This window comes from Hemitrygon akajei, chromosome 4, assembly GCF_048418815.1.
Source record: "Hemitrygon akajei chromosome 4, sHemAka1.3, whole genome shotgun sequence".
Taxonomy (NCBI): domain Eukaryota; kingdom Metazoa; phylum Chordata; class Chondrichthyes; order Myliobatiformes; family Dasyatidae; genus Hemitrygon; species Hemitrygon akajei.
This window is the reverse complement of record NC_133127.1, coordinates 182,608,290-182,631,876: the sequence shown is the minus strand read 5'-3', so window position 1 is coordinate 182,631,876 and position 23,587 is coordinate 182,608,290. Positions and strand designations below refer to the sequence as shown.

The following is a 23,587-nucleotide window of genomic DNA, read 5'->3' as shown; positions in this document are numbered from 1 at the left end:
GAGCCAGAGACTGGACAAGGACCCCGAACCTGGGTCTTGACTCGGGCTTGGACCCCGGAACTAGGCAAGGGCAGGATTCCTCGAGGCTTTCCTGGGCAGGACGAGGAACTCCTTCTTAGAGCTCAGGGCCAGGACCCTTCCTAGGATGCAGGGCCGGGATGCTTTCGCAGGACCGGGCCCCTTCCTTGGACGCTGGGCCGGGATGACTGCCGAGGTAAACCGCCGAGGAAACTGTCAGGGATTCAGATGGAGAGGGGAAGGGAACAGACCAGCCTCAGGGTAACAGTAAAGATGGCCTGACTTACTCTACGGAGGCAAGGACAGGAAAGGAGCTCAATCTGGGGTGGCTCCGAGTCTCAGGGCAGCTAGCAACCTTGGCTGGCCATGGAAACGGCTGAATCCATATCTAGCTCGGAGTGGCAGACGGCCACTCAGCTGGCCCTGGAAATGGCCGAATCCAAACCCCGATGACTGCTCCTACTAGAGACAACAAGGTTCCATGAAGCGGTGGTCCTCCAACCAGGACTAGAGATCACGAAGGGCTGCTCTAGCCTTCCGCCAGCGGGTTGCTCCAAGGGGATATTGATGAGACAGACCAACAACCACTCTTGACCCCAGGGCCACTTATATTCCCAGCCCCAAGAAGAGAATCAGGTGCCTATGATCAAACCCAACTGAAGCAAGGGACTGCCGGAGGTCCCGGAGTCCGGAGTCCACAGACCAGACCGTGAACCGGAATGCGGACTTCATGGACCGGACCATGACAACTTGGAATCATGATATTGTAGACATTAGTTGAGACTTGGTTGTAGGAGGAATTAAAATGGGATGGAAAATACCATGGCAGTGCCCAGTCAGGACAGACTGAAGAAGCCATCTAGTGAGGCTTTATGGGTAGAACTGAGGAATAAGAACGCCATAAAAATGTTAGTGGACTATATTATCATAGACCGCCAAACAGTCCATGAGAGTTAGAGGAACAAACTTGTCGAGAGAGCACAGACTGCTGCAAGAGACATTAGGTTGTGAGAGAAGTTGATTTCAACTTTCCCCATCTTGACTGGGACTTCCATAATGTAAAATAACTAGATGGGATTGAGTTTGTCAAATACATTCAAGAAAGTTTCCTTAATAGAAGTCCCAACGAGAGATCATGCAATACTTGATCTCCAATTAGGGAATGAGACAGGGCGGGAGGGGAGCACATTGCATCTAGCATAATGCCGTTAGTTTCAAGGTTATTATGAAAGAGATAGCTCTAGTCCTTGCATTGAGATTACAATTGGAAAAAGGCCAATTTTGATGGTATCAGAAAGGATCTGGCAAGTGTAGATTGGGGCAGGTGATTTTCTGGCAAAGGTGTACTTGGTAAGTGGGAGGCCTTCAGAAGTGAAAATTTGATGGCACAAAGCTAGTATGTGCCTGTCAGAATAAAAGGCAAGGATGACAGGTTTTTGGAACCTTGATTGAGGGCCGGTCAAGAACGACAAGGAGGTTAGCAGGTATTGGCAGGTGGAAACAAATGAGGTATTTGAAGAGTGTAAGAAATGCAAGAGAACAAGAAAGAAATCAGGAAGATTAAAAGAAGGCATGAACTTTTTCTAGCAGACAAGGTGAAGGAGAATTCTAAGGGCTTCTACAGATATGTTAAAAGCAAAAGGATTATATTGGACAAAATTGGTCATTTGGTAGATTAGAATGGCAATCTACACATGGAGCCAAAAGAGATGGAAGAGACCTTAAAAGGATTTGTTGTAGCTGTGTTTACTTGGCAGATGGACACAGTCTATAGAAGTGCAGCAAAGAAGCAGCAAGGTCAAGGTCAGACAGATCACAGAGGAGGAAGTGTTTGCTGTCTTGAGGCAAATTAGGTTGGATAAATCCCCAGGGCCTGACAGGCTGTTCCTTTAACCCCTGTGGGAGTTGTGCAGATATCTGCAGAAGCCTAGCAGAGATAGTTAAATCATCCTTAGCAACAGATGAGATACCAGAGGATTGGAGGATAGATAATGTTGTTATACTGTTTAAGAAAAGCTATAGGAATAAACCAAGGAATTATAGATTGATGAGCCTAACATCAGTAGTGGGAAAGATACTAGAAGGTACCAGGGACCAGATTTATGAGTAATTGATAAGATGTGGACATTAGGGATAGTCAGCATGGCTTTGTGCATGGTAGGTAGTGTCTAACTAGTTCTTCAAGGAAGTTATCTGGAAATTTGATGAAGGCAGGGTAGTGCATGTTGTCTACTTGGACTTCAGCAAGACATAGGAGATTGGCCAAGAAGGTTCAGTTGCTTGGCTTTCAAGATTAGATAGTAAATTAGAAGCCAAAGAGTGGTAGTAGATGGTTGCCTCTCTGACTGGAGGCCTGTGATTAGTGGAATGCTGCAGGGATTAGTGCTGGGTCTGTTGTTGTTTGTCATTTATTTCAAAGATCTGGATAATAATGTGATTAACTGGATCAGTAAATTTGAAGATGACACCAAAATTGGGGGTGTAGTGCGTAACGAGGAAGACCACCAAAGGTGTAGCAGTATCCGGATTAGCTGGAATAATGGGCTGAAAATGGCAAGTGGAATTTAATGCAGACAAATGCGAGGTGTTGCACTTCAGTAGAACCAACCAGGGCAGGTCTTACACAGTGAACAGTAGGGAACTGAGGAGTGTGGTCGAACAAGCAGATCTGGGAATACAGGTCCATTATTCATTGAAAGTGGCATCACAGGTAGACTGGGTCATAAAGAAAGCTTTTGAGATATTGGCCTTCATAAATCAATGAAATGAGTACAGAAGACAGGATGTTATGTTGAAGTTGTGTAAGATGTTGCTGAGGCTTAATTTGGAATATTGTGTGCAGCTTTCATCACCTATCTAGAGGAAATATGTAAGTAAGATCGAGCGAGTACAGAGAAAATTTACAAGGACTTTGCTGGGACTGGAGGTCTTGAGCTATAAGGAAAGATTGAATAGGTTATAACTATATTCCTTAGGATCTAGAAGATTGAGGGGAGATTTGATAAAGGTATACAAAATTGTAAGGGGTATAGATAAGGGAGTGAAAGCTGGCTTTTTCAACTGATGTTGGGTGAGACTATAACAAGAGGTCATGGGTTAAGGGTGAAAAGTGAAATGTTTAAGGAGAACATGAGGGGGAACTTTTTCACTGAGGGAGTGGTGAAAGTGTGGAACGAGCTGCCAGCACAAGAGGTGGGTGCAATGTCAATTTCAAAGTTTAAGAGTATTTTGGATAGGTACATGAATGGGAAGAACATGGAGGTTTATGGTCCAGGTGCAGGTCGATGGGACTGGGCAGTTTAAATGGTTTGGGACAGACTAGATGGGCCAAAGGGCCTGTGCTGTAGATTTATATGACTCACTGTCTCGGATCAGATGTGGCCTCAAGAGTAGATAGTGTCATAAAGAGAGCTTTTGGCATATTGACCTTCATAAATCGAAGTACTGAGTACAGGAGTTGGAATGATATTTTAAATGTGTACAAAACATTGGTTAGGCTAAGTCTGCAGTTCTGGTTGCCTAACCACAGGAATCATATCAATAAAATCAAAGGAGTACAGAGAAAATTTACAACCATGTTGCCAGGACTTGAGAACCTCAATTGTAAGGAAAAGTTGAATAGGCTAGGACTTTATTCCCTGGAGTGGAGGAGAATGAGGGGAGATTTGAAAGAGGTGTACAAAATTATGATGGGTATAGATAGAAAAAATGCAAACAGGCTGCTTCCACTGAGGTTGGCTGGGGCTAGAATTATAGGTCGTGGGATAAGGGTGAAAGGTGAAGTGTTTAAGCGGAACATGAGGGGGAACTTCTTCACTCAGAAGGTAGTATGAGTGTGGAGATACCTACCACCAGAAGTGGTGGATGTGGGTTGTGAGAAGCTTGGATAAGTACATGGATAGGAGGGGAATGGAGAATGATGTTAATGTTAATCATCATTGTTCAGCAGAACAGAGTGATCTAGGAATAATGGTGCATAGTTCCCTGAAGGTGGAATCTCATGTGGATGGGGTGGTGAAGAAAGCTTTTGGTATGCTGGCCTTTATAAATCAGAGCATTGAGTATAGGAGTTGGGGTGTAATGGTAAAATTGTACAAGGCATTGGTAAGGCCGAATTTGGAGTATTGTGTACAGTTCTGGTCACCAAATTATAGGAAGGATGTCAACAAAATAGAGAGAATATAGAGAAGATTTACTAGAATGTTACCTGGGTTTCAGCACCTAAATTACAGGGAAAGGTTGAACAAGTTAGGTCTTTATTCTTTGGACCGTAAAAGGTTGAGGGGGGACTTGATAGAGGTATTTAAAATTATGAGGGGGATAGACAGAGTTGACATGGATAGGCTTTTTCCATTGAGAGTAGGGGAGATTCAAACAAGAGGACATGAGTTGAGATTTGGGGGCAAAAGTTTAAGGGTAACATGAGGGGGAATTTCTTTACTCAGAGAGTGGTAGCTGTGTAGAATGAGCTTCCAGTAGAAGTGGTAGAGGCAGGTTCGGTATTGTCATTTAAAGTAAAATTGGATAGGTAGATGGACAGGAAAGGAATGGAGGGTTATGGGTTAAGTGAGGGCCAGTGGGACTAGGTGAGAGTAAGCGTTCGGCACGGACTAGAAGGGCCAAGATGGCCTGCTTCCGTGCTGTAATTGTTATATGGTTATATGGTTAAACTTGCCCCTGGATATAGCAAGGCTAACAGCCCTTCCACAACATCCTGCTGTAAATGGGATTGAGAATCACTACAATGCCTCTTTATAGGGCAAGTGAGACCTGTGTGCCTCTTTAAATAATCAGCCTGTAGATATAGTATTGGAAAGCACAGAGTCTAAACCAAAGTCCATATGTTCATGTAATGAATTCAGGTCTAATCAGTTGTAAAATATTAAAGAAAATGAAAATGAAATTGGATTGAGAGGAACAGGGAGAAAAATGTGAAATATATATTTTTTTTAAATTTTATTGAATGTCCAACAATTAAAAGCTGAAAGAATGGAAGTCCCTACTTATGAACTTACATCCTCATCATCAACTATGGACTTCACTTTCAAGGATTCTTCATCTCATATTCTCGATATTTATTGCTTATTTATTATTATTTCTTTCTTTTTTGCATTTGCACAGTTTGTTTTATTTTGCACACTGGTTGAACGCCCAAGTTGGCACAGTCTTTCATTGATTCTGTTATGGTTATTATTCTATTATGGGATTGTTGAAAAGTAATATGCAGCACCACAATAATAGCTTCCCAATAATACAGACATTGAAAAGAGTATTTGGACCAAACTGGATTAGGCATAACATCCCATGCTGAATTTAGTTTCTATCTAACCTCAATAGCAGACAGCCTCACTAGGAGAGATCTTAATGAAGGGTCTTGGCCTGATAAACTTTGACTGTGCACTCCTCATGTGTTTTTGTATATGTTACTCTATTTAACCTCACAAGCAGGGACATTGTTCAGTACAGGTGAACAATACAGCAGACTGTATTTTCAAAAAATAAACAGAGACCTGACAACAAATAAGAATAACTGATTGTTGTGTCTGACCTTGAATCAGCCCTAGCCTTAAATTGTTGTGTGACTGCCACATAAATAACAGCGAGTGAAAATCTCACCATTATTTTCTCGGCAAATTCTTGCCCGTTGTGTAATGCCGGAAGAAGACTATAGATAATTCACTCGGAGCTTTCATTTTTATTTGCCCGCCTAGAAAATGGGAATTGTCCTAATGACATTTACTCCTGAATTATAATCATTGTCTCTCTACCCTTTCTTGCAGTACAAATAAACCTATGGCGACTTCTGTCAGCTGACGACCGCTCACATTGAACCAACTTGCGAAATACGTCGGGTACAGTTGTGTGTATCGTCGACCTCCTGCACAGATTTTCCTCCCTCCGGTGGAATAGTTGTTAACAGTTTCTCTAAAACAAGCCATGAGAGAGCTCAGTTGTAACAAAGGTCCTGCTATCCGAATACAGCATCACTGAATGAAATGAAATTGGGCAAAAGAAAACAAAAATGCGAAAAAAGTACCTCAGGTTTGTGATATTAATCTCGAGTATTAAACTGGAGCCTTCAGTCTCCTGCAATACAAATAAACTGAACTTTTACGTAAACCGGTAACATCCGAAGAATCAGCAGTAGCCACGGATGTGTAGGGGCATTACTACCAACGATTAAGCTAATGTACGTTCACTTATGTTACTTTATGTTCATTTCTGGCATGCAGCAGAGAACAGGGCAATTGGAAAGCGTTGACTTTGGAAACTAGATTTATTTTAGTCACGTGGCATTTTGGACAGCGTACAACATCGTTCGTCTTGTTGTGGACTGGCGTTCGTCCATTTCTTTCGATACCGTGCAATCCATTTTCCTGAGATCTATTAATCCATTTTGTTCACTGCTTCATTAATGTTTCAATGGCATAACCGAAAACTTTGTCCAAAGGGAAATAGTATTTCGTGGAAATATTTTTTTTTTTTGCAAACAACGTGTTTGAAAATTGTACAAAATTGCCTTCCTTGGCCAACCAGGGCAGACTAGCGATATGAACAACGGTGAGGTCGCAGAAAACCCACCTCGTTGCTTACATAAACACAAGAGATTCTGCAGATGTTGCAAATCCAGAGTAACACATACAAAGTGATAGCAGGTCAGGCAGCATCTGTGGAGGGGAATGAACAACCGATGTTTCGGGCCGAGGCCCTTCTTCAGGACACTTACATACAACCGGTGTTTTAGAGTTGCCAAAGATAAGTGCCGAAGGTGAACAATCGTTTTTCCCGCTTGGATAATCTCCCACTGCAGTGACATCCGTTGGATTTAAAAATATGAAGAAGGTTGTTCAATTTATGACTGAACCACGTGTACAGCGCGGGACAGATTGAATTGTGGGAATGAGTTCTGTGAAATCGAACAAGAAACGGAACTGTAACGTTTAAATCAATTTAAGAATAAGGGGTGACCTCATTGAAACCTATCGAATGGTGAAAGGCCTTCATGCAGTGGATGTGGAGACGATGTTTCCTGTGATGAGAGAGTCTAAGGCCAGGGGACACAGCCTCAGAATAGGGTACCTCCTTTTAGAACCGAGATGAGGAGGAGTTTCTTCAGCCAGAGAGAGGTGAATCTGTGGAATTCTTTGCCACAGACAGCTGTGGGGGCCAAGTCTTTGTGATAGATTCTTGATTGGTCAGGGCATGAAGGGATACGGGGAGAAGTCAGGAGATTTGGGCTGAGAGGGAAAATGGATCAGCCATAATGAAATGGCAGAACAGACTCGATGGGCCAAGTGGCCTAATTCTGTTCCTATGTCTTATGGTCTTAAAAAAATAACTACAATTCAGAAGTAAAGAAGCATTTAACGAAAGATGTTGAATGACTATTACGAAACATTATACAAATATTTTAAATTTTATTTTCAACTGCACATGTACAAGGTGTACATTCATAATATGGATGATCCAACAAAATACACTCTGGACTCTAAGTTATAGAACTGTGTTGTAAATCAGAATGTGTAGGCATGCTTGCAAATAATCACAAAACGAATACATTTCTTCAGTCTCCATACCACTGGTTTACTGTTTTATCTTGCAATGAGTGTGTCAATCTGGCGCTATGTTTCATTATTATTATTTATTATCTGCATCCCTGAAATGATTTTTTATTCATATTTGTAAACTCCAACTTGCTATATTTAACATTACAAACGATGCAAAGTAATTACACCTGTCTCATTCAGAAATTCGCAAAGCAAGATTGAAAATATAAAAATAAAGGCAAAGCAAGTGACATTTACACACGACATAATAAAATATATCACATTTATAAAAATTTTAAAATACAAGAAATAAATAAAAAAACGTTCATGTGCTGGGATTATAACAGTGCGGCGGGCTTTACGGCTGTAGGTATCAGACATTAAACATAAGCATTGACGTCTTGCTCACGGTGTAAAATTATGTTCCTCTAATTTTTGTTACACGTCACCGTTATTTTGCTTTTTAAAAACCTGACCTGTAGAAAGCCGTGTTTTACACACTTAATCGAGCTTAGCTCCAAGAATTATGGCACGTGAGAGACCCTTCCCTCCCACCCGTCCAACTGAAAAAAAAAGTTTAGCTACTTTATCTTAAAGATACCACTCAGTAATTGCCCTGTAGAGAGATACGAATTTGGTTCTTTTTGTTGATTTTGGTGATCGTAGAGCAACCCACCAGCTTCTTGAGCCTACAAAGACCAAGCGATTGCTCCTTCTCGAGTTACTACGAGACAACTACTTCTGATATTTACAGTATTGCACTTTACTGCACTTAATTGCGTTCCACCGTAAAAAGTCATGAAATGCTTCTTTGTAACACTTAAATACTCCAGGTTGCTACCATCAAATCCGACATCGATACCGTTTAATCTACACTGTACCCGTTACTTCAAATAGGTTTTTTTTTAATGTTTAGAAAACAGATTCTATCCACCATGCTGTCTGTGTTTTCCCCCTCTGCGCTTTATCTTTATTTTATTGTAAACAATTTAAAAATCAGTTGGAGGAAAGGAAACATTCGAGGATGTTCTTTTATTTATCGCAAGCTCCCATTTTAAGAGTCACTGCTGGAGTACCAATTGACTGCAAACCAAAAGCCCAACTATCCAGTCAAAGTACTTCAAGGAACCTCCTCGAGAAATGTCGAGTTCATTTGAGGAAGGAAAGAGAGTGAGAGAGAAAAAAAAAGAAATATTTATTGCTGCTTCCTGCAAGAAAATGTTTCGGTTCGTTCGTTGAAGAACCAATTCGTCTTCAGGTTTCTGACATCCTTAATAAGTCTGTGACCACCTCAAGATCCAACAGTTTTATATATAGATATATAATGGTGTGTTATTCGCGGTGAACAGTCCTTTAGCATTGGAAGAGCCGCCTTGTAAGAGCGGTTAAATCTGCCTTCAGTCCGTAGTTATTTATATAGGAAAGAGAAAGCGCTCTTGGTTATATTGTTTCAAATGGAGACCAGCCCCAGACAGGTCATGTAATGAGAGTTCCTCGTTACCGTTTCACATCTTGTTTTATGCCGTTCGGTGTCACCATGAGCGCGGATAAACTCAAAGGCGAGATGAATGGTTAGAATATCAAGTCTTCAACTCCAAACCAGGCTAAAACGCCATTCCTCCAAATCCACCCCCCCCACCAACTCGCAAGAAAATGTCAGCAATTTTGTTTTTGTTCGCTCAGATCTAAATCAATGACTGCGTACCCCCATCTATGTTTATACAAATGTGCATATACATACAGAGGCACAGATACACGCGAGGTCACACACAGGTTGTATCTATGGCCGAGTCTACCTCGCCCCCAATTTAAAGAGAAAATGCTCCGAACCCGCCACGTAAATCGTACCCCCTAATAGCAATGAGGGGTGGTCTTTCTGACCCAGACCAGTCCGTGCCCTTTTGCCCTTTGGCACAGTGGGATTCGCCCCTTTGTGTCTGAATCGAGTATTTGTTTTGCGTTTCTGTCTCTGAGAGAGCTTTAGTGATTTTGTTTTTAGAAGTGCTCTTGAGATCCGGGCATGCAGTTGCTGCTACCTTCTCCCATTCGGGGCTCCTGCATTTGCATTATGTAGTGCAACTGTTGATACTGACAGAGGAGTTTCTGAAATTGATAGTTTTGGCACTGATCACCAGTCGGGCACTGGGTGTGATGGTGGTGGGCATGATGGAGGTGGTGGCGACCCGTCTCCGCTAACTGTCAGAGTCCCAAGGCCTCGGCGTGCTTTCTGGCTTTGAGCCTTAGGTCAGCGATGCTTGAGTTCTTGCTGCTCGTCTTGACGGCGGCGGCGGCGGCGGCGGCAGCGGCAGCCGAGGCGGACTCGGCGATCGAGGCGATCTGCAGTCCGAAGGGAGGTGGAGGAAACATCAGGTAGGGCGCATGCGCCGCCAGGTGGTGGTGGAGGTGTGAGTGCGCATGCGCCACTCCGTCCAACTGTAGCTGCGCCTGAACCTGGATAGATAGAGAAAGTAGCTTTTAAACACAAGAGATCCTGCAGATGCTGGAACTCCAGAGCAACACACACAGAATGCTGGCAGAACTCAACTCAACAACTCAGGCAGTATCTATGGAAATAAATAAACAGTTGACGTTTCGGGCCGAGACCCTTCATCGGGACTGGAAAGTAGAGGGGAAGGGAAGGAAGGAGGACAAACTAGAAGGTGCTAGGTGAAGCCAGGTGGGTGGGAAAGGTGAAGGGCTGGAGAGGAAGGAATCTGATAGGAGAGGAGAATGCAGCATAGGAGAAAGAGAAGGAGAAGGTGCACCAGTGGCAGGTGAATAGGCAGGGGAGAAGAAGAGGTAAGAGACCAGAGTGGGCAATAGAGATGTGGAGGAGAAAAGAAATAAAAATATCGGAAGGAGAAATTGATGTTCACCTTATCAGGTTGGGAAACTACCTAGACGGAATATGAAATGTTGCCCCTTCATGAGGAGGCCATGGGACACACGTGACGGACCGGGAATAGGGATAGGAATTAAAAATGGTTGGCCATTTTTGGCGGAGGGGGCGGTGATGTTCGACAAAGTAGTGCCCCAATGTACGCCGGGTGTCACCAATGTAGAAGAGGCCGCATCCGAATTCAGTAGACGACCCTAACAGATTTGCAGGTGAAGTGTTGTCTCACCTGGAAGGTCTGTTTGGGGCCCTGAATGGAGGTGAGGGAGGAGGTGAATGGACAGGAGTAGCACTTCTGTCGCTTGTGGGGATACGGGCCATGAAGGAGATTAGTGGAGAAGGATGAATGGACAAGGGAATCAGGGAGCGAGCGATCCCTGCAGTGGAAGTAGTCTTTTTTGTCCTTTTGCTGTTGCAAAAATCCTAACTGACGGAAAATAAACTAATTGTGCTCTCATCCCTCTCGTCGTCTTGCTCGGAAGGCTCCATGCAAACAAATGGTAATCGAATTTTGGCTAAATTATGGGGAGCCGTGGGTAACTTCCTCTTTGAAATACCGAGGTCCTTTTCCTTCTAACATTGAAATGAATCAAACTTTCAGAAATCTTTTATCATCCGATTCACGGGATCGCTTGTTCGTGCAACTCCTCACTGCCCCTCCTGAACCAAAGGCACCCAACTAGACAAACTGAGCTGGATAATTTTTAAAAAATGAATAAGAGAGGCAAAGAGGGGAAGACTGAGCTGAGATGAAGGGTGGAATTTTAAAGGGAGGTCTGACAGGCTGGGTTTAGGCCAAATGGAAAGTAGGTGACTTTGACATTGGACATTCACATAGAACAGTACAGTACGGCACAGTACAGGCCCTTCGGCCTACGATGTTGTGCCAACATTTACATCTAAGATCGCTATATCCCTTCTCTCCGACCGGATGAAGGTTTATAAAATTATGAGGGACACAGATAAGGCTAAATAGTTAGAATCTTACTAAGGCCTTCCAAACCGCCACCCTCATCCCGAGACGGGGAATTCTAGAACTAGAGAGTGCAGACGAAACGGGAATTTTACCGCTCAAGACTGCATTTAAGTTTCACGTACGAGGATCTAACAAGCTGCTAGTGGAATCAAAATCATGTTTAATATCACCAGTATGTATGGTGAAATTTGTTAAACTTTGCGGCAGCAGTACATTGCAATGCATGATAATAGAGAGAACAAAACTGAATTACAATAAGTATATATATATATATATATATATATATATATATAGTTGAATTAAATAAGTATGAGGTAGTGTTCATAGTTGCTATGCCCATTCAGAAATCTGATGGCAGAGGAGAAGAAGCTGTTTCTGAATCGCAGAATGTGTGCCTTCAGACTTCTGTACTTCCTCCCTGACTGTAGCAAAGAGAAGACCTGGGTGATGGGACTCCTTATAATGGATGCCGCCTATTTGAGGCAGATGGAGGCACATACAAAACAGCGTTTAAAATGTGTTTGGAAGTCACATGGACAGGAAAAGCATAGATGAAAGCCCAATGCGGGAAAAATAGGGCAAGTGCTTATAGGCACCACGGGTAAAGGAGTTGGGCCGAAAGGGCTCGTTTCTATGCTGTGGACTGGACAAACAGCGAACATGTATGTGCGGATGAGAAACCATGGGTGATGTAAGTGTTATGGAGATAACTAGAGAGAGTAACGGAGATAACGAGAAAAGGGATAGGTAGACAGAGACACAGCACAAAACCAGACCTCTCGGTGGACATTATCCACACCGTGCGTTTTAATCAATATTTACTTGCATTCGGTGTTCTACGCCCTGAGAGGTATCTAAGATAATTAACGATGCCTTGCAGCTGAGCTCGAGATTACGGAAAAGAAATGTGATTGAAGGAAAAATATTAATTATACGATGAAGACTGGCTCCTTTAGTTCAACTGGCATTTGGTGTCGTGTCTTATATCTGTCCAAAATAATATGTGAAAGGAGGGGGGAATTAAATTTACCAGAGAGAAAAGCGAGTGACGCCTTTTGGCAGGTTGATATACCCCATGCAATTCAGAATGTAAACTCTACCGCGCAATGCAGAATGTTACAAAATATTTGTAGAGGGAGACCAAAGGAAGACGTTTTGATCCAATTGCATGTGCCGTTCTCATTCCGTCAATTACACGGAAGTCTGGATCTGATCATAATCCTGGCCCAAGCAAAATGTGCTCTTTGTATATGATAGTTTTGTCTTCTTGCTGCCAAACTCCTTATCCATTTGCTTTCATTAAGCTGCGCGCGAAATTAATTGTAAGCAGGATTCCGATGCCAGATTTTCCAACTATAGTGTTATGTTACCGTTGAAGGAAACCGATTTTCCCTGATGAACTATCAGAGGGTTCGGGCGGGAGTCATGTGTAGAGGATGACCAGGAAGGGTTGTATTTTTTTCGTTAATTGTGATATGTATGAACTTGACGCTGTTCACCGTTGGTTGCGTGAACCACTGAGAAAATGACTAAATCATCACACCTTCCAGAGACAAATCGAGTGATGCATAAACAGCCATGTAGTGTTAAAAAAAAACGGCCGCACTGAAATGGTTCAATTTTCCGCTTATCGAACCGGGCGCCATTGAGCGCTTACGCGACAATATTAAACTTTTTTTAAAAAAGTTTCCATTATTTTAAATGCCTGTAAGAATAACTGAAACTGCTAAGACTCCTCAAGTTACACGAGATCCAGGCTGGCCGCCACTGGCCGCTTACGTTGGGAACGTCGCAATTCCCAATTCATAAAAGATTCACGATCAACCTAATAAAATGCTTCGCTACGCGGTGGACTAACAGTTTAGTTAAAGGGAAGTACCTGTTGGAAGGGCATCCGTAATGCTCCCATGTTGACGTACGGAGCAACTCGGCAGGCGTCTAAATGACTTCCGGTTCCCAATATGACTCCTGATGAACATTGGTGAGAAAAGAGAGGGCAATATTAATACAGCGCCATTTGAAATTGGGCGCAAACAGTGGGGAGGGGGGGGGTTCTTCTTTCTGGTGACTAAGCTTTTCATATCCCACAGAGACATCTGCCTACCATTTGTGGAGATATATTTGTAGATCATCCAATATGTCCATTCTGCAAAGTCCCAAAGTACATTACAGTCACTGAGACACCTTTGATCTGCAGTAACTGTTACAACACAGGGTGTACTGTAATCAATTACAGTACAGTAAACTTCCACAATATACGATGTGCTCAAAGCCAGATTGTGTGTGTGTGTGTGTGTGTGTGTGTGTGTGTGTGTGTGTGTGTGTGTGTGTGTTTAGACATATAGTTCGGGATACCGGTAATGATTCCTCTGCTCTTCAGATTAATGCAGAGGGAGCTGTCACATCCACCAGAACCGACCCATAATTTAGAATCGCACCTGCACGCCCAATAATTATCTGATACCAAAAAAAAAAGTTTTCGAATTATTTTCCACAAAAGAAAATAAATATACCAAGTATTTGGCCTGGGGAATGTTTTGGAAATGATCTTGAGAGAGTCTCCTGCACATTTATATCCCGGGAGTATGGAAAAACTTGTCTTACTATCTGGTTTCGAGGGATTCGCGTTTTGAAGGGAACATTGGGATTTTAATCAGGAATTTTTACAGGTTTGCCGAGGCTTGGTCCAGTAAATGAAAACCACATTTATCTCCTTGGCGCGTTTCAGCCACTACCCTCTGTTGAATGTAGTTATATTTCTCTGAGTTCAGGGGACTGTTCGTGTTTCAATAGAATGCTCTCCATTCTCGCCTTAATGCGGAGTTATGAAAGAGATCCCGAAATTAAGTAGCCGACTGCCGCGGGGTGGAGGGCTGGGGGAGAGGTAAGTTGATTGAAATCTTGCAAGTCACGACAAACAATACCTTTATGCATTTGATTTTCTTGCTTCCGACATTTGGCTCGTCTATTCTGGAACCAAACCTGCGGAGGAAGAAGAGAAATTAAAATCGGGCCCGGAGATTAATCGATAAACGTTGCCTGCTTCACTTTGTCATCTGGCGAAGACGGATGGGCCGCGTTCTGTACTAGTATGTCACTAATGTGAAATAGTCAGTAATCTAATAACAGAAACCGCTGCGATATCTTGCGGCCTTTCAATAAACCACCCTCAGAAAATGACAGGCATAAATTAACTTGTTGTTTTGGCAGAGATCAAGTAAATAAACAGTGTTGTTTGTATATTTGACAAAGTGTAACTCGGCGGAAAGTTGTTCTACTTGACAGCAGCGAATCATTTTTTTTTGTTTTGTCCATAGACAGCGAAACGAAAGCTTGGACTAGTGCACGCTTCCTTTTGACGAAACCAGCAGACATCACACGCGTGTAAAAAATATAAATCCATCCTTTGATCTCTGCAACATTTGCCAAATGATCACGCGGATAATTAATATTAATTGCATTTCCTAGATCAAATATACCTTGAAGCTCTCTTTAATTGCCTTAATAATGGTCATTTGAAATCGTATAATTAGTGAACACTGAAACTTCAAACGGCATTGTTTAATTACCCAAGATACCTTCATAATGCTCTGTAGTGTGTTCTGAGCTCATTGAAGGGGATTTACTGTTTAAAGTAAGGATTAGGATATAATCGCCAATGTAAATATGGGAGTCACATAATGGCTCTCCTCAATGTCATTACTGCCTCGTTTTACCAGATACAGTTGGACGCTTTAGTTCCAAGTCAACATTACACAATGCTTAGAGTGCAGAATCGCAACTAATGACTGATCTTTCAGCTCCACACATGTTAAATATACAGCAAATCAAACACATTTTCGCAATGTTATTTGGCCTCTGGATCGGCCCCTGCAACTTTCACTATTAAAAAATGTTCCTTTTTATCGAGGTGACCTAACTCTTCAGCGGAGTAGAAGGGGCTACAAATTTACAAGGAACTACAAATTTAAGTACTTCGGTTGATTTGGACTCGTGAAATTTGACATGAAATTGACGGTAGCTTTCAAACTAATTGTGGGAGTTATTTTACCATTTGAAGGGGGCGACTGTGTGAGAAGAGAGCATTGGATGTTTTCCCCAACGGGTTTATGGGTTTCAGACAAGAGGGCAAAAGTTATACCACACAGCCCAATTCCAGCCGCCCCCCCCCCCCAGCTCACACATAGACAGACAGAGAGAGGGGAAAGTTTTAGTCAAAATTACAGGCGGCGATAGAGGCCCTTACTTAAACATAAACACGCCGAACATTAATGCGTCTAATCGGTTGGATGCCTAAAGACACCCACCTGAGCGTAAATAGAGCAATAAAGTATTTACGGAAGGAGAATGGGGAGATGGAACGGTTGGTCGAATCCATTGGGTTAAATCTCGTGAGATGCGCGGATCAATTACAATTAGAGGCGGAATGTCGATTTCAAATATGTTAAGTTAAAACAACTACATTGTTTCAGCCCGTTTTACACAATCAATTCTTTATTAAGCATCACTAAATGCTGCGATTTGGAAACGGTGGTAATATGATTTCTTTTTGATTTCCATTAGCGACAGTGAATAATGACATTTAATTTAGACCCGCGCCATAAACGAAAATATATTATGTGTAATTGAATTACCGGCTGGCCCTCACTGCTCTCATAAGTTTAAATTACACGGTGACAGATGCCTGGTGAGCCTTCGGAGGACACAGAGAGCTGCAGGTTAATAACACCTATATTTACCACAGTCACCCGGATTTCGTTAAGATGGATTTTGTTGTCGTCCTTTCCTCATCCCACTTTTTTTTTTACACCTAATATATTCCCCTGTTAACCATACGAGTTACAGTCCTTTATCAGGAGAATTATAGTTTTCCCCTATATAGGGAGGGTTATCTTGTTCCCCCCCCCCCGCCCATCCGTAAAGTTATATTCTTCTGTTTCATCTGGAGCGCTATATCCGTCCATGTCTCCAGATACTTATATTCTTCCCCTCCTACCTGAATATTTATATTTACCCTCTATCGGGAAAGATATCCCCTCTGCTGCGGGCAATTCCCCCATAGCCTGCCACAGTGAATGACAATGTTCCCCTCTCGTTCTCTCACGAAAAGATTCAATTACGCCGAGTGACCAGCGCGGCTGACGGCAGGCAATTTTATATCTGATCTCGCGAATCTGCCTATATTATATCAAGTCAGTGCGCTGACCCCCATTTGCCGCGAGAATGAATGTCGCGCCGCTAATCCGCTCTTCGGCTATTAACCCTGGTAGTTGTCTCCCTGGTCCAATCTATCCCTTATCTATCTCTCTATCTCCGACTACTTGTTTATCTATTTGTCTGGTTTAGACACCTCCCCTGAGATTTCAATTTAAAAACGCAATTTGGCCGGTGGTTAATGCGCCCCCAGTATTGTATAAAGTGTACACTTCCTATAGAGATGTAATTTATCATTTCCAATGTATAGCGAATACTTACTTACTCGGTTAAGTTGCTGCTTCCTGCTTTTAATCAACCCTAACGTCCAAGTCATCACATAAAATGTAGTGTGTGTTTCCCGAAATGTGATCCAGAGAGCTCAATTCTCTCTTGTCCTCTCCTTAGCTCGGTTAATACTAGATTCGATGAATGCGCATTCAGGAACCAGTGTTTGAACATTTTACCCATTTATGAGCCGATCTGATTTTCTTTTGAAAATATCGAATTTCTCAGGGGAGAATGACTTTATCACTCGGGGTTTGGTCTCCTAAAGTCTGAGGTTAAATGTAAACAGACAGAAGTATGATTTGTGCTTCGACTTGGAGTCCCCATGTTTGAATGATGAAGGGTAAACAACCCGTAACAGGACTATCAGCATAAACGCGCTCTACTTCCAGAACAAAATCTCCCTTGTTGATCTTTTACCTCAATTCCACTTTCACTTGCAGTGTTAAATGCAATTTTATTTTATGACTACTTATGATCAGAAGTTGAAAGTTAATGAGGGCTGTGGTAAACCGCGTGTGTCCATAAACAAGTCTCACTCTAGTGTGCTTTAAGATCTTTCTCATTGAACCCAGCTCACCTGGACCCTAGCTTCGGACAACCCTAGTCTCTGGCTAAGTTCTTCCCTCATGAAGGCGTCGGGATAGTGAGTCTCATCGAAGAGCCTCTCCAGTTCATTCAACTGTTCCAGTGTGAAGTTGGTCCTACTGCGTCTTTGTTTCAACTTTGTTTGTCCGTCCTCGTCCTCCGATTTCACATCCTCCCTTTTCTCTTTACATTCATAGATACCTGAAAGAGAAAATTTTGTTTGGTAACCCATGTCTGCAGCAGGCAAGGGATGGGGATCTCTCTCTCACACACACACTTACACACATAGACACACACAAACACAAAACACACAATTACACGCTCACAAATACACACACAAACACACTCGCACATGCATACAGTACATGATAAATTTCAGTGTAATCATAATTTGCAACCGCAGCCTGAATAAATCTGTTTGTTGTAACTTAATCGAAAGTGCTGATGGAGTTGGGGGCCGGGTAGTCAATTAAATATCAATTAACCATCACAATAACTTATATGACAAATTTGCAGATATTCTTCTCTCTATTTGGGAAGTTCCCCGCTCCCCCAACCTTGTAATGTACAAACTCCCAGATGAGGATCGTTTGTTTTTATTTACAATCGCCCAGGAAATAAAGCGGCGGGTCGAACAGTTGTTGCTGGGCCCTAGTTAACTTCCTGAATTATTCTTAGCCGAATCTTGGCTCCTGTCTGATCTGGTTGTTTTGTTGTGTACTCTCTAGAACTGACTCACGCGACAGAGGCCTGTAAAAGGGACGCGGCCTCTTAAAAAAGCGGGGTCTCGTTGTCTCTCAGAGGTGGATGGGGAGAGAAGCCTCACCTTTAAAATGTCTCGCTGACATTTTATTCCTGGAAGAACAAAGCGGCACAGACAAGCAAACTATATGTTCCAATTACGGAGCATAAACACGCGTGCGGATTTACCGTGTTTTTCCCCCCTCTCCTGTCATTACCCGCACAACACACTCTTTGATCACTGCGAGTGCCAAATAGCATTTGTGTTTCAGTCTCTTCCACAACACAACAGTTCCAACTGCCAAACACTGTCAGACGGCTGAGTCCTAATAATCGGAGAGAGCAGGATTTCCACCTTGCCCTGTTTATTTTATAACACGTCTATATTACGTACTAAAGCACGCCTGGACAATTCACCCCGTTCCATCCTAAAATATATCCATATTATTAATAAATCCACCAGTCGGCCATCTGAGCATATTGTAAACTTTTTTCCCCTCTAGTATCGTTCTCTAGATTACTGATCATCGCATCTCTTAGTCGTTACATTGGGCGATTTCTGCCGTGTTGAAAGAAAGGCTCGCCTACTAACTGCAATGCAAAGATTGGGGCGTGCGTTTATTTCGTCGGTGGCCTAGTTGAGGGGAGAAGTGTGTGTGTGTGTGTGTGTGACTAAGTTCCCAGTGTCACTGTTTTAACATGTGCAGAACTGGTTAGCAAACTTTAATTAGTATCTAAATATATTCTTTTAGTATTTAGGATAACATCGTTGTGTGCGAGTCGGTAAAGCTTGACTTGATGGATATGTTTATAGCCGCTTTATCACAATAAAGACAACACCACTTTATTCCCGCCACTGTTGTTTAATTTCTAATTATCGACCCCTGCATTTCGAAATACGTTTACAAAGAAAGAAGTTAAGAAATAAAAGTTAAAAATTAATTTGATAAATCAGCCGCATCTCTCTTTGTCGTTTGACCCGTAAAACCCAGGATAGTGCCGTACTGTTGTGGGTATTTGTCCCGATCGGCTTTAATGCACGTCTCAGTGCAAAAGCCTCACACTCGCTGTCACATCCTGATTCTGATCGAAACGGGGTTATTTTTGCTCAATACAATTTCCCGAGGTATTATCTAATGTCTGCACATATTTATGATGCAAAAACGAATTTAAGTCGTTCGTATTTATTTCTTGGCGGGAGGGTGCTTTCAATAAGGACATAATGCAAAAGAGAGTGGAAGACAAAACAGGTTTAATGACAACAAATTGAAAATTTTACGCTCAGATTCTAATGGATATTTTTGTTTAAATTTAGCTTGAAGGTGAGAATCGTGAGAGTAAAATCTATGCCATGAGAAATGCTTTGATCTTTCAATATCCTGTCTTGCCAAGTGTCGGTGTTTGTTTAACCCCGGGTTTTCCATAACAACGTTACAGAAAGATGAAATCCGAGACTATTACAAATGAATCTCCGCCAAGTCTTCCCCGAACTATATGAATCATAATAAACTATCCTCTTTACACCAATAGAGATTGCCCTTCTTGTTTAGAATCTCTCCGAGACTGCTGCTCATTCCATCATCTGCCGTAATCGCATTAGAAGAAGAGGCTGCAGTGATTTCTTTCAAGTCAGTGGCACAATTCAGCACAGATATGAATGGCAATAAAAAGCGCCCGAACAATGTGTTATTGCCTTCAATTGAATTAAACTGAAATATTAATATGTATTGGACATAATGAATGTGGCATACAATATCGCACACCAGAACTGCTCTATTTAGCAGCAAAGGCCTTAGTATTATTACACGATCAGCGTTTTATATACGAAGTTTAATTTCTGCACGTTTTGTATTCCAGTTGATGACATTTGATATGGTTGCCAGGCTTTACAGAGCTAAAATGTTTGTTTTTTTATCACATTAGATACTGCAACGTTTTGTGTGTGTGTGTGTGTGTGTGTGTGTGTGTGTGTGTGTGTGTGTGTGTGTGTGTGTGTGTGTGTGTGTGTGTGTGTGTGTGTGTGTGTGTGTGTGTGTTGGGGGGGGGGGGGGGGTAGGCGTCACATGAAGTAATTGAATCCAATCAGCAACAGCACACGGCGGCTAACAATCGTTGTACCAAATATTCATATGCAGTAGACAATTGGGCCGTGTTTGCATTTGGATTTATTAATTCAGAACTCAAGCGTTCTGCGATTTGAAGAATAAAATATTCATTCTCTTTCCCTCTCTTTGTTTTCACTTTTACAGTAAATTCTTTTTTTTAAGGAGCAGCATTGGGTTACTTTCTCCGTCGAAACTATGTGAAAGGGTCGTTTTCAAATAGGTCTCTTTACGCAATTATGTTAGTGATTTTGCGATCGTTTCTTTGACGACTCTGAAAGAGGACAATTTTCTTGGGGTTAAGGGTATTCGATCACCCAGCTGTTGATCAGGGGAGGTGCTTTTTAGTGTTATTTAGTCCAGCGATTATTTTAAACCAAATCTCACGACTATGAAAAGGCAACGCAGCCACAATGTCTGAAGCGTTTCGCCGTCCGTAGAATTCGTGCACTTTTGAACTGTTAATATCTTGAGACTAAGCGATGGGATGGAGAGGGCCGGGAGGGGGGGGGGGGGGGTTGCTGGGAGAGGACACGTAATCTACGCCATTCCAATAGTCTGTGTAAATACTTCCATTCACCCCCCTCCGCAAGAATTTTGGCGAGCAATTCCCCGCATCCCGAGTGAATAGTAAGCGAACTTTTCTGTGCAAGGGCCGTGGTGGGTGCGGAATCAATTTCCGATGTTTCTCTATAAAGCCTTGGTATAGGCCGACAAGAATGCTTCCTGTTTCTTCAAAAACTGTTAACTTGCTCGGAGTGAGATCGACTGCTGTATAGACATTTATTTTAAAACACACCACGCCGCGCGCGCACACACACAGAGCTGCTTACCTTCAGAACTTCTGGCCGAATTCAAATCTTTCACCTTCTCGTTCTCACTCTCTATATCCTTGTAAATGTGTGTCGGGCATTGACTGGTGTCTGTGATGTCTTGGCAACTGGAATCCGAGCCGCTCAGCTCCCTGGATCGAGCTAACCCGCTCTCCAAAACTTCCCGATAAGTGATCGCCTCTTTCTTATCTTTGTTTTTCTGCTCGAAGGATTTGGAGACGAACGCGGTCAGCTCTTCCATGTCGAGCTCGCTCGCTTCTCTCCGCGAGCAGGCTTCAAGCCAGGCGCAAAATATCCTCCTCCCCCCCTCCGCCACCACCACCTCCGATGGGTTTGTAATGATGACTTGTTATTTTACTGAGCACCTTGTTAGATGATATTGGAAGGGGTGTTGCGAAGGGAGACTGGCCCTGGTGTTATGTGTTACTATTTGAGATCAGAGTATTTATACTTGGCGATCAAAGCCCACCCCCCCCCCCCTCTCCCTCCATCTCCTCAGCAATTATTCAGCTGGGTACGTCTCAGACGCGTGGATCTTGCAACCTGTGTAGCTCACCGCCACCTCCTCCTTCTCCCCCGCCTCCCTCCCCTCTTCCAATATACCAGGAACCGAATAGGATTCTTTTAATTTAATTACAACCCTATTATTGTGCTCCCATTACTTGGATAAACACCCCAGACGTATGGCAACTATTTACATAGGAAATCACTGAGAGTGCCGAGTTCAGTGGGTGTGAGTGAGTAAGGCTCGCTCACAACATCACAATTACAGCGAGTGCTGGTGGAAACAATTGCGTGAATTTTAATGGGCTGAAAGAAAGGGGAAAAAAAGTTTTAATAAAAATACTTCCATCTATTTATTCAAACAATGTATCAGGTAGTCCAACAATTACAATGCTCCTTTTATTTTACTGATCTATTTTACAGATGTTTACCTGCAGGAGTATATAGAAAAATTACGACTGTTTTGTTTGTGTGTGTGTGTGTGTGTGTGTGTGTGTGTGTGTGTGTGTGTGTGTGTGTGTGTGTGTGTGTGTGTGTGTGTGTGTGTGTGTGTGTGTGTGTGTGTGTGTGTGCAAGCGCGCGCGTGCGGGGGTAATGCAACGGTATATGAGCCCTTTTTATGTTCATATTCAAATTATTTGACACTCCAATTGCAAATTATCACCTTCCAATACTCATTTGAGTTGTTAAGTAATCTTGTACGATTAAAACGCCATAAAATAGTATCAGTTTCTAAGCGTATGAATAACAGAGCTTGAAGGTGTTTTAATTTTTTTTAAAGTGTAATTATCTTTTATAAATACAAACAGAACTTTTGATTATTACGGTTACAGAAATATGGATTCCAGTCTCTGCTTGTGTTTTGCAGCCCACAAGGAACTGCTCATATATTTTAAAAAAAAGCGCCGATCGCTAACAATTATTTATTTAATGTCTTGGCGCAATGTATAGATTCAGGATTTGGAAGTCATGGAAAAAAGTTGCAACGATAAAAGAATCCATTGTTTTGCACTGAAGTAGTTACTTAAAAAAAAGTAAAAGCCGTTCTCAATTTGGCCGAAATGTTGCCGCATGAATTTTAACTCTCTTTTTTATACAAGTGGGGAAACTGTATCATTGCTACCTTTTACAATTACTGATCTTGACATTTATTGTATTGTTTCATCTATATGTCACCTCCGATATAGATTTCTTTTTACAAGTGACATGCAATGGAGTCCTTAATTCAATATGCCCGCAAATGAACAAATAATCCTCGCAGAGTTCGCCCTTTATCGCTGTTTAAAGCAACTGCTCATCTCCAAACATTGAAATGTGACCAAGGGAAATGCGCCCAGAACACCGAACTGGTCAAATCATGAGAGTTGGAAGGAAGGGGGAGATTGTAAAAGAAGGGACGAATATTTTTTTCCTAATACAATATGCTATATTGATACTGTTTATTCCCTGTCACCCGCCCCCCCCCCCAAGAAAAAGTTCCTGTCTCATGCCAAATCGTTCAAAGGTAGTGTAGGGATAACGCCAGAAATTCAATTCCTGCCCTATAGCACACCTAATATTATGAGAGGAAATTGGCCTGAAATTGCATTAAAACATATTGCAGTTTGGAGCCCCCAAATCAATAAATTCTATTAAAAAGCGAAGATTGCCTTTAAAAATCTTCTAATTTATTTTATTTAATTTGGAAGTACTTGGGCACAGGGCATTTAACCGCTACTCATTCCCCATTCTGTCACATTAAAAATCAGGTCAGATGCACGCGAATCTTAACCAGTATCGCCAGAGCTCTGATATGAAAAAAAAATCTTCTATTGAGTTACTTATAAAGAGCAAAACGTAACTTCTTTCCGTGCTGTTTGCGTCTTTCCGTCAGCAAAATCTTTTGTAAAATATAGGAGAAT

General features: G+C 42.3%; 1 protein-coding gene across 1 annotated transcript; it reads right to left on the bottom strand.

The window, feature by feature from the left end:
* Positions 1-7,416: 7,416 nt before the first annotated feature.
* On the bottom strand, positions 7,417-21,596 carry shox (shox homeobox). The gene is made up of 5 exons (XM_073044182.1): positions 21,183-21,596; positions 17,499-17,707; positions 14,362-14,419; positions 13,317-13,405; positions 7,417-10,016 (listed from the first exon to the last, which is right to left on the bottom strand). The coding sequence occupies exons 1-5, from the start codon at positions 21,421-21,423 to the stop codon at positions 9,765-9,767; spliced, it is 849 nt and encodes a 282-aa protein (XP_072900283.1). The 5' UTR covers positions 21,424-21,596; the 3' UTR covers positions 7,417-9,764.
* Between the last annotated feature and the right edge of the window lie 1,991 nt (positions 21,597-23,587).